The sequence below is a fragment of the Neovison vison genome, chromosome 13 (assembly GCF_020171115.1).
Source record: "Neovison vison isolate M4711 chromosome 13, ASM_NN_V1, whole genome shotgun sequence".
In the NCBI taxonomy this organism is placed as follows: domain Eukaryota; kingdom Metazoa; phylum Chordata; class Mammalia; order Carnivora; family Mustelidae; genus Neogale; species Neogale vison.
In genome coordinates this window covers 94,620,974-94,632,945 of record NC_058103.1, presented here as the reverse complement: position 1 = coordinate 94,632,945, position 11,972 = coordinate 94,620,974, and the positions used below count along the sequence as shown (strand labels likewise).

Here is an 11,972-nt window from a genome sequence, read left to right as displayed (position 1 = left end):
TTGAATTTATACAAAAATGTTTTTAAAAAGAATGTGTAGTGGTATTTTGTCTTTTACATGATATTGATGCCAAAAAAATATAATTAGTGATTCACAATAATGTTCAACAATTCTATAGTTTAAAATATCTGTGATGTATAACATCTCTGATCTCAAATTTGTAAAAATACTGTCAAAACCACATAATCACTATTCAACACACAGATTCTTTAATTTCTCTCTGACTCTATTCTGCATCTCATGTAACTTGACCCTTGGGGAAAAAGCTAATGTCATGAAACTCCTAACATCTATAGACAGCCAATAATAGAATAAATGTTAGTTATTAATACCAGTCCTATAATTGGTTTCATTCCTAACAGTAACAACTATTTATAACCTTATGTCTCAATTAATAAAGATGAATCTAGAAGGGAGTAAATGTCTCTGTGTTTCTCAATCCCTTGAAGCTGCTAAGGGTGAAAACCAGAGCCTGTGCAGGTAGGTGAAAACCCCATCTTTAATTCTCCAGCATCAGGTTCCATAATTAACTCCTTTTTTACATTCCCCACAGTTTACTTCTCTCCTAGTCACCCTTTTCCTCTGTTAACTCACTTTATTTGAATAATTTTTATTCACACTGTTTTATATCCTTCTAGTCTTATTCTAAGAGTTAAAATTGCATGACAGATGAACATAACATATTCTTCAGAGCTCTAGTATCTTTTTGAAAATAGTATATGAAGTATATTGTGTCTCTCATCTCTCTTTTCTCTGAATATTAGGATCATAAAAATAAGATGCAATGTCTATGCCTTTGCTCTTCTATTCCTACTGAAATAACATGAAAAAAGCATGCTAGCTTTCTGTCTGCCAGATTTACTCAATCACTGTTAAAACTTTGGTCTGTTTCCTGAAAATCATCAAAATTATCACAATATATAACACTTATTTATCACTTTGTGTATGTCAAAGCACTATCTGATGTTTTCTTGTTTCAACTCATTTAGTCCTCAAAACAATTACAGGAAATAGAGACTGTTAGTATCTGCCTTTAACAGATGCAGAAACAGATGTATCTGGCAGCTGAGTAATTCATATGGAATACACAGCAGGTAAATGGGGGACCTGGGGATGCATTTTGGTCCCCATGTCTGTTCCCTTAAACACTGTTTTACTATGTATTGAAATGGTTTCTATGTAAATGTTTCCATCTCCTCAATTTATTTTGACACATTTGTTTTCAAATTTAAAAAAATGAATATTACCTCTAAAAATACAGCAAATCAAGTTGGGGGTAAAGAAACAAGCATAAGATTAGTTAAAATCCCATGACCTGTATGACAACAGATGGTAGTTACACTTGTGGTGAACATAACAGCATATAACGATACTGAATCACACCTGAAACTAATGTAACATTGTGTGTCAGCTATATTCAAATTTAAAAAGTTTTTAACCACACCACCTATAGATATTTGGGACAAATTCTAAAACTCTATTCATTTAAATGTCATTTGCACTCCCCTCCACCAGTAAAAATATTTTTTTACTGTAGTTTTCTGGACTTAACTGATATCTTTCCATGCTCATTAATGTAGACCAATGACTTTTTAAAAATAGAATATATCCACAAAATCAGTCTTTTATCATTAAACATTTCATATTATAAGAAATGTTAAAGTAAAGTAACATATGTTTTTTGTATTTATCTATTTTCTTTCAATTAATTTCAAGGCATAGCATTACTGAATTACAGTTAAAATATTTTTTACTTTTATGACTCAACTGCCTTCTGGAATGACTGTACTACTTCACATTTCCCTTCACCTGAGAACTAGAAGCACTGCTTCTCCAATTCTACAACATCAATAGGCTTATTCAGTCTGTTGAGGAGAAAATACAAAAATGGAATCTGCTTTCTGAATTTGAGGTAAATGCTACAATCTCAAGTTTTAGAAAGTGAATCATAACTCAATGTATTAAACTTTACAACTTGATTTTTACATGTAAGGCTTCTAATAATCTACAATATACTTTGCTGTAAGATATATAGTAAGATACTTAAAAGTTGTTTCCAGTGTTGAGCTATGTGTTTAATAACCATTGAATACTCTGAATTTAGATATATTCTAAATTCTAAAGTCCTCCATTATCCTATTTAGTTGTTTTGCCCTCTTTATCATATACTAAGTTCCCTAATTTGTATCATATTCATAACTACAGTTTGTCCTATTTACCTGTCAATTTCAGTCAAAGCAATCATTATTTAATTAGCATGGGTTTATGATATATCCCAATATCTTTTATAGAAAGTATTCTCTTTTCTCCCCTTGGTACCCACTTGATTTCTTTTTCAAAATATCCCTGGGCTTTGAAATGGACATTTAGTTATCTTTGTTAAGCTCCAAAACATTTCTGTTGGGCTTTTAATGGACACTGCAGTTATTGCTCAAGATAGTTCATTAAGAATGGATTTTTTTAGTTGTAAAAACATTTTCTATTTGCATGGATTAATTTCCTATTTTAATCTGCATTTCAAATGTTGCAGGAAAGTTTGTTTTTTTAATAGAGTGCATATATTACACATTTGTTTCACTTACAAATGAGAGATTTTCAATCAAATTTTAATGTCATTTACTATTTATTATTTATTGTATTTATTAAAATAATCTTGCTAGATTTATTTTTCATTTAATTGTAGTTTTTGACATGGAAAATTGTTTGAGTTGGGAATGATTACAGTTTCTATATTATTCTTTCAAGAATATTATTTGATTTAATATCTCTGCTATAGTAAATCACTGAAATATAGTGCTGCAGGCTTCTTTCTTTATGTTCTCAGTTTTAAACTTCTTATTTTTTAATTTAATTTTTTTCAATGTTCTAAGATTCATTGTTTATACACCATCTATAACCAGACATTGACTATTGGTTTAAACATTTATTAAAATCATCTCTTATTTTATTTTATTTTTTCAGTGTTCTAAGATTGTTTATACAGGACACCCAGTGCTCCATGCAATACATGCCCTCCTTAATAACCATCACCAAGCTCACCTAACCTCCTACCCCTATCCTCTCCAAAACCCTCAGTATGTTTCTCAGAGTCCACAGTCTCTCATGGTTCATCTCCCCCTTCAATTTCCCCCGATTCACTTTTCCTTTCCTTTTCCTAATATCCTCCATGGTATTTCTTATGGTCCAAAAGTGAAACCATATGATAACTGACACTCTCTGCTTGACTTATTTCACTCAGCATAATCTCCTCCAGTCCCATCAATGTTGATAGAAAAGTTGGGTATTCATCCTTTCTGATGGAGGCATAATATCCCATTGTATATATGGACCATATCTTCTTTTTTTTTTTTTTCCTATTGGTAATTTTTTTTCCAATTTATTTATTTTCAGAAAAACAGTATTCATTATTTTTTCACCACACCCAGTGCTCCATGCAAGCCGTGCCCTCTATAATACCCACCACCTGGTACCCCAACCTCCCACCCCCCCGCCACTTCAAACCCCTCAAACTGTTTTTCAGAGTCCATAGTCTCTCATGGTTCACCTCCCCTTCCAATTCACCCAAATTCCCTACTCCTCTCTAACGCCCCTTGTCCTCCATGCTATTTGTTATGCTCCACAAATAAGTGAAACCATATGATAATTGACTTTCTCTGCTTGACTTATTTCACTCAGCATATCTTCTTCTTTATCTATTCATCTATTGAAGGGCATCTTAGCTCTTTCCACAGTTTGGCAATTGTGGCCATTGCTGCTATGAATGTTGGGGTACATATGGCTCTTCTTTTCACTACATCTGTATCTTTGGGGTAAATACCCAGTAGTGCAATTACAGGGTCATAAGGTAGCCCTATTTTTAATTTCTTAAGGTATCTCCACACTGTTTTCCAAAGTGGCTGCACCAACTTGCATTTCCACCAACAGAGAAGAGGGTTCCCCTTTCTCCACATCCTCTCCAACACTTGTTTATTGTCTTGGTGATTTTGGCCGTTCTAAATGGTGTAAGGTGGTATCTCAATGTGGTTTTGATTTGAATCTCCCTGATGGCTAATGCTGATGAGCATTTTTTGATGTGTCTGTTAGCCATAAAATCATATTAAAATATTTCTTAATCCTATTTTACTAAGAGGTTTGTTTTTTTTTTTTTTAATCATGGATCAATTTTGAAATTTATCCAGTGACTATTTAGTACATTCATTCCTTAAAGTTTTTATGGAAATATCCTCTCAAGTCAAATATTGCTCATCTCTTCTCATGGCCTTATGTGATATGCTGTGGGATCAAAACTTTTCTCTTGACAGACCCACCAAAGGCTTCAAGTAGGAAAGCCATGTAGTGTTATTTGATCTTTAGATAGACAGATATGGAAACAGACTGTACAATGGACTGGACATGATAAAGAATGGAATGGGGAGATCATTTAGGAGTCTCTTCAACAATTAATATGGGAAAATATGTAGACCAGAAGTAAAAGACAAAATGACAATAAAAATGAGGAAGGAACTGAAATGAAAAATAGTTGAAAGTAAAAATTGTGCAACTGAAGCTGGAAGTAGTAGGACAAAGTATGACCCAGATATCTACACTGGGCGCTGGGGAGAATGGTAATGATATTTATTAAAGCATTGCTGTCAATTAAAATATCATAAATTCAGTTTGACATTAACTTGAAGATGGAGGTGGAACTTCCATCTGAGTATGCCACATACTGATTCGGATATATTACTCTGGAGTAAGAGGTAAAGCTACAGATTCAGAATTCAACATGTAGGTACTAGTTACAATGAATAACCTGATACTGAATAAAACTTTTACCCTATGGGCAATGCGAATCCATACAAGGGTTTTAAAAAGACACAGGTGGAAAATCCTTACAAGTGTTTTTAAAAAGATACATATGTAATGTAAGATTTGCATTTTTAAATCCTTTCTGTCATCAGACCAAGGAAACAGGCATATAAGACTTTGCTGAGTATGGTTAGAAGAGGCATTTCCAGGGGCACCTGGGTGGCTCAGTGGGTTAAGCCGCTGCCTTCGGCTCAGGTCATGATCTCAGGGTCCTGGGATCAAGCGTCACATCGGGCTCTCTGCGTAGCAGGGAGCCTGCTTTCCTCCTCTCTCTCTGTCTGCCTCTCTGCCTACTTGTGATCTCTGTCTGTCAAATAAATAAATAAATAAAATCTTAAAAAAAAAAAAAGAGGCATTTCCAGCATAATTTAAAAAAAAGCAATTACTTATAGACTCTGAGTTACACCATAAATTAAGGTTGAGCAGAGAAAAATGATTACTGTGTTAGTGAAAGGTATAGAGAAGTCAGAAAGGCAGAAGTATAGTTAGGAAAGGGCTATCATAAAAATGGTCTGATTGCGTTCAGCCAATTAACAGAAAACCTGGCTTATAGTTGATCAAAGAAGTTCTAGTTTATTTTTCTCACATTAGAAGAACAAATCTGAAGGGACACTATGGCAGATTTTAAATGATTCAACATGGTTTTTGTTTCTGGGTTCTCTCTAAATTTTTATTGTATTATTTGTATTATATGAGCTTTACAACTTTGTTGTTGCTGTAACTTTAAGATATCATTGGAATTAAATTAAAAAAAAAAAAGACCATGAAAAGAGCCTTCTCTTGGAATTGGAATTTTGTCTTTTCTTTTGGAAGGAAAGCTCTCCAGACAACATTGGTTTACATCACATTGAACATTTCTTGGTCACATATCCTACCTTAGATGAAATCATGGTCAGGGAAAATGGAATTATAGGAAATGGTTTAGAAAAATCACATATCATGCTCTCAACTTAGGATAGATCTACTGCCTTCTCAAATCTAGAGATTTCAGCCAATCACTTAAACAAATGCTATTTCTACTGGCAAGAAGGGGAAGAGGACTGGCCTTATGAAAGCCAAGGAGCCAAGGACAGAGGGAGTTACAGAACTAAGGACATGAAAAACAGTATCAAATCCTGCAGAGATATCAAGGAAAATGATAATTAAAAACTGATTATTGTATGATGTATTTGGAAGCCAGAGTCTCTTTCTAAGAAAAAGGAATTTTGGAAACTGATTGTTTTGGCTTACTGGCAACCAAAAAATGAGGGCTGCCAATGAGGAGTTAGGGAGAGAAAGAAAATTAGGAGACACAAGATTCAGAGATTTGATTTTTTTAGAAATAACTTAACTATGTAGGGGAACCTGGGTGGCTGAGTTGGTTAAGTGTCCTAAGATTGAGACTCACATTGGGCTCCCTGCTCAGCAGGGAATCAACTTGCCCCCTCACTTTGGCCCTCCCCCACACTCATGCATCTCTCTCTCTCTGTCTCAAATAAATAAATAAATAAAATCTTTTTGATCAATCAACTAAAACAAATAAATGAAATCTTTTTAAAAAATATTTTGTTTATTTATTTGACAGACAGAAATCATAAGTAGGCAGAGGGACAGGCACAGAGAGAGGGGGAGGCAGGATCCCCGCCGAGCAGAGAGTCCGATGCAGGGCTCGATCCCAGGACACTGGGATCATGACCTGAGCCAAAGGCAGAGGCTCTAACCCACTGAGCCACCCAGGCACCCCAATAAATCAAATTTTTTAAAAAAGAACTTAACTTTATGAATAGGTAAAAGGAAGCAAAAAGTAGAAGGTTTAACCGATGGATCCTTAGGAAAGATCCAGCATATACTGGAAGGTGTCAGGCTTGAAAATCACAATGGCAGGGTTATAAACATGGATTACGGTGTCCTGGAGCTCTGGATAAAAGTTGCGGCAATAATACTTGATCCCTTTAAGACTCAGTTTCTTCGTTTGCAAAATGAATGTTAAAAAAGCATTTCTTATGGAATTTCTTATGGAATTCTGTGGGTTTAAGTGAGATAATGTGGTTCATACAAAGTTTTGCATAAATGATATTTTTTAATTTTATAATTGTTTAATTAACACTTTTATATTCAAGTATTCAGCCTTTGTATCCAACAATTTAATTGAATATAGAGGCAGGTACCATGATAATAGTTATGAATCAAAATTATGAATAACCACATCTCAGCATGTGACTTTCATGGTAAATTAAACAAAATTAAAAAAAATAAAACACAATACAAGGTGAAACAAGGTGAAAGGCACTAAACTATTTTGGCCTAAAGATCTCTATGTGACCACTGAAATAAATCCAGCTAAGGAGAATTAGCAAATACGTGTGAGACTATTACTGTGAAATTGACAGTAATAGCTGAGATTATTCAGGTGAGAAAACACCTAGGTAAGTGATCAGGGGTATGTCTAAAATTCCTTGAGAGGCAAAATAAAAAGATCTGAAAATGGAATAGAAGGGAAGCAACACTATTTATCTCCATCTAAAATATTAATAATTTTCTTCTGTTTTTATGTAATCATTCTCTTAACCACCACAACATTTCTATATCCTTATTTTTTTTTCTTATCCTATTTAATTATTTCTAGTTCAGGATATGTACCCCAAAGAACAACTAGCAAGAAATAGGAAATTTATATTTATATCACTGATTGTGTCTTTTTAATCATTTTCTATCCTCAGGTGATTTGAAAATCAGCTCTCCCGCCCAAGTCAATGGATAGACTAAATAATTCTGTGGTTTCTGAGTTTGTGTTGCTGGGACTCTCTAGTTCTTGGGAAACTAAAGTTTTTCTCATGTTGATTTTTTCCTTGATTTATTTAGGGATCATCCTGGGAAATCTCTTCATTTTCTTTTTGGTAATTTTTGATTCTCACCTACATTCTCCTATGTACTTCCTGCTGGCCAACCTCTCTTTCATTGACGTGGGGGTTGCCTCTACCACAGTCCCAAAGATGATTAGGGACCTTTTAAGTGAATACAAGATTATTTCTTTCCAAAGCTGCATGACACAGATATGTTTTATCCACATCATGGGAGGAGTGGAGATGGTGCTACTCATAGCCATGGCATTTGACAGGTACACAGCAATCTGTAAGCCTCTTCACTACCTGAACATCATGAATCCTAAAATATGTGTTTCATTTGTAATTGCTGGCTGGGTAACTGGGTTGATCCATGCTATGTCTCAGTTTGCTTTCATTATAAACTTGCCCTTTTGTGGTCCTAATGAAGTAGACAGCTTTTACTGTGACTTTCCCAGAATCATAAAACTTGCATGCACAGATGGAGACAGGTTTGAATTTATTATTGCTGCCAACAGTGGCTTCATGAGCATGGGCACCTTCTTCCTGCTAATTCTTTCCTACATCTTCATTTTGGTCACTGTCTGGAAACGTTCTTCAGGAGACTTATCCAAAGCATTTGTCACTCTGTCAGCTCACATCACTGTAGTGGTTCTTTTTTTCACTCCATGCATGTTTCTCTATGTCTGGCCTTTCCCCACATCATCAATTGACAAATACCTGTTCATTGCTGATTTTGCTATCACTCCCATTTTAAATCCCATCATATATACATTAAGAAATAAAGACATAAAGGTAGCCATAAAAAGACTGAGCAAACAGGGACATTATGTCAGACTTTGCTAACTGGCTCTATCTTTGGAGATCTAAAACTATATATCCATCGGCTCTTTGGACTTCTCTACTCTGGCATCTGACATTTAAAATAGAACTGGATGTATTATCTACCTCACTGAACAAAATTTTACTACTACTTCTGTAGAGCGTTCATTCATTACCTTGGCTACCATGGGAGATGTGAATCTACCATGTAAGGGTATTATTTTCTTTTTTCAGCAGACAGCAGTAATACCTACTAAATAGTATTTTATAATTGAAATTGTGATCACTTTGACAATAAGTAAGCATATACGAAAATCTCTTCTGCTTCCCATAAGTACAACCCAACTTGGGAAATGTCAGGTCCTATCACATTGAATGGTTATATATGTAGGAGTAGTAGCTCTACTTAGTTACTTAGGTTGGTTTCCCTCAGCTGGTCCAAAGACAACACTGTATTGATTTAGTTTGTTTGGAAACTCATTTTTGGATGCATCAGTAAGGGAACTGGGAAATGGTCTTGCGAAAAGAAAGATGCTCATGTTGGTAACATAATTGGAGGGCAAGCAACTGTAGTCCTCCGGGAGACTGTATAGATTCTGTGATTTAGAATTAGCCCAACTGAAAGGCAAGGTATTTGAAGTGTTTCTTCATTTGCAGAGGGTTCACTGACTCCTTAGCATGCCCAGCCTTACCCACAGCAAATATTTTGTATCTCTGTCAAGAAGCCAGACACAAGCAATGAAATAGACTTTGAGGTGCTGACAGTAAAGAATTATCTCCAGTAAAAGTAAACTTAAAAGCAGCCTCCCAATATTGCTTTGTAACTTAAAGAAGGGCTACTTAAACATTTTACTCCAGTAGGCCCCAAACTGGTAATTGAGTACAGAGAATTCTGTAATATAAAATATTTCTCTGCTTTCCACAAGTCTCATAAAACCAGCAGTTCAAAGTAGGCCATTCACCTGGGAGCATGGTTCTGCAAGTCGTGACCAACCTACAGGACCACGTCCCACAGCTGGCCATCACAGGCTACCCACAAAAGCCTTCTGACTTCTTCAAAAAACAGGAAGGGAAATCTTGGTTCCAATTTAGGAACTGTAGACATAGATGAAAATAAAGTTAGATTTTTCTCACACCTACAAAAATTCAAATGAACTGAAAGGTATTTTACATCCAACTCTAGAATTGTTATAATTAAATCGACTTTGGATTTTTAGGTCTGAATTTCAGAAAAGACACACTAATAAATGATGTCTCAATTTAGGGAAACTTCCTAAAATGTCCCAAGAGACATAGCATGGATAATCTGCCTATAAGCCTTTTCTACCCACATCACAGAGCTCCGATGTTTCCCACCCAAGAGCACATCCATTTCTGAGGATATCACTACCTGATAAAACATTCCCAAACAAAATGTATTGTTTCATAGCATTCTAACTCTGTTTAGGCCCTGAATAGATTTTGGACTCAGCTTTATATCCATGAAGAAAACTCAGATCATGGATAATGATGTCTCCAAATGTGATACATCTTATACTCTATAATAAACTCATAACTTCTCTCTTCTCTTCCTCCCTCATATTTAAACCAAATTTCAAGACCAACTTTCCCTATATAGCAAACTGGATATTTCTGGAAGTTTTTAATTTTTTTTCATTTTATTTACTTATTTATTTGCTGAGCAGGGAGACTAATGCAGAGCTCCATCCCAGAACACTGGGTTCGTGACCTGAGCTGAAGGCAGAAGCTTAACTGACTGAGTCACACAGGTGCCCCTGTTTCTGGAAGTTTTACAAAGTTGCCAGAAATATTACAGGGTTCTTCTCAGGTAATTCCTGGAATCTGGACTCTAGAGCAAAGACTATCCTGCACCAAAAGGAATGCCTTCAGTACAATCTTAGAGCTCCCTACATATTGACATTCAGGAAGGACTATTCTCATTTCATGATTCATAATCCTCCTATACAAAGAGATGGCCCTGGACAGAGATTCATAATGTCAGCTACAAGAAATGTCTAAACAAAAAACTGGCTGTTAATCATATTGTTTGCCAACAGTTTAGGTCAGGAAGAATTTGAATGAATTATATAGAGGGAAGGCTCTCAGAATGCTATGAAAACCAGGTATTTTCATAGAAACAGAACAAGCTTTTAGAACTTGACAGAATCAGAATGGCACCTTAGAAGCAGGAGTCAGTGGATCCAATATGTGTACCCAAGTTATGCTTCTTCCCAATTTTGTGGCTTCTTGAAAGATTTATCTTGAAAGATATATTTCAACATAAAATCCACTTCATGGATAATAAAGATTAGGTATTACAGTTTGAATGGAAGCTCCTAGCATGTGAATTGTATAGAAAGGTTTTTTCCAGATCTTTCCTTTTGATCTGCATGTATGTTTACCCCCTCTTTAAGGAGAGTTCTGTCTTGAATATCTGAAGATAAAAATATAAACTCTTGGAACCTAAAGATCTACTTCTTCGACCTTAAACATCTTGTATTTCTAAAATTGATTAGTATGGTATTCTTTATCTGGCTAGTAACAAAAACTAATTTTATAATATTATCAATACTCTGTGATGTGTAAATCAACATAAAACAGTAGTAATGCCTTTCAAGGAAAGTGGTAAGGGGAGAAAGTATGCATTGACTTTGGTGTCATCTCACACTCCGGGTCTCTTTCACCTGATGTGTCCTGATAGGCTATGCTCTATGAAAATGGTCAATGAATCCTTTTGAGTTTACTAGAGAAAATTAGAACCTTCCAACTGCCTTTTGGTGCACTGAAGTCAAGTACTCTAAAAAGTAGCTCACAAAGCCTTGCTTTAACACACACCCACGGGAAACAACAGCGATAAAAATTAATCCATAAGGGGCGCCTGGGTGGCTCAGTGGGTTAAGCCGCTGCCTTCAGCTCAGGTCATGATCTCAGGGTCCTGGGATCGAGTCCCGCATCGGGCTCTCTGCTCGGCAGGGAGCCTGCTCCCTCCTCTCTCCTTCTGCCTGCCTCTCTGCCTACTTGTAATCTTTCTCTGCCAAATAAATAAATAAAATCTTTAAAAAAAATTAATCCATAAATAAAAGTCTGGCAGTTATATTAATTAGGTTTGATAAATTTTGCCCCAACCACTCTGGCCAGTTAATCCAAATTGATATAATTTTGGCATAAATCTTTAAAGACATTTTTATAATAAATTTTAATTAGGCTGCAAAAAACTACAAATAGAAATAACCTACAAAATTGACTTTAATATTCTTGACTACATGATAGCTAAGACCCAAACCGAGAATAGATACCCCTTATGCTTAGCCCCAAACTCCAATAATTTTAATAACAAAATTATTCATGAGAGTACTATCAGCAACAGACTAAAACTCAAGGACTGGGGGTGCTTTATATCTCTCCAGAGGAACCTGTTCTACAATTGATAAACCCAAATAAACCTTATAAACTTTTGCTAATGAGGTCTATATGCCACCA

At 35.4% G+C, this 11,972-nt stretch overlaps 1 protein-coding gene across 1 annotated transcript; it reads left to right on the top strand.

Moving 5' to 3' along the window:
- The first annotated feature begins 7,580 nt into the window (after positions 1–7,580).
- LOC122893451 (olfactory receptor 4F21-like) lies at positions 7,581–8,516 on the top strand. Its single transcript, XM_044230448.1, has one exon. The coding sequence runs from the start codon at positions 7,581–7,583 to the stop codon at positions 8,514–8,516; it is 936 nt and encodes a 311-aa protein (XP_044086383.1).
- The last annotated feature ends 3,456 nt before the right edge of the window (positions 8,517–11,972 follow it).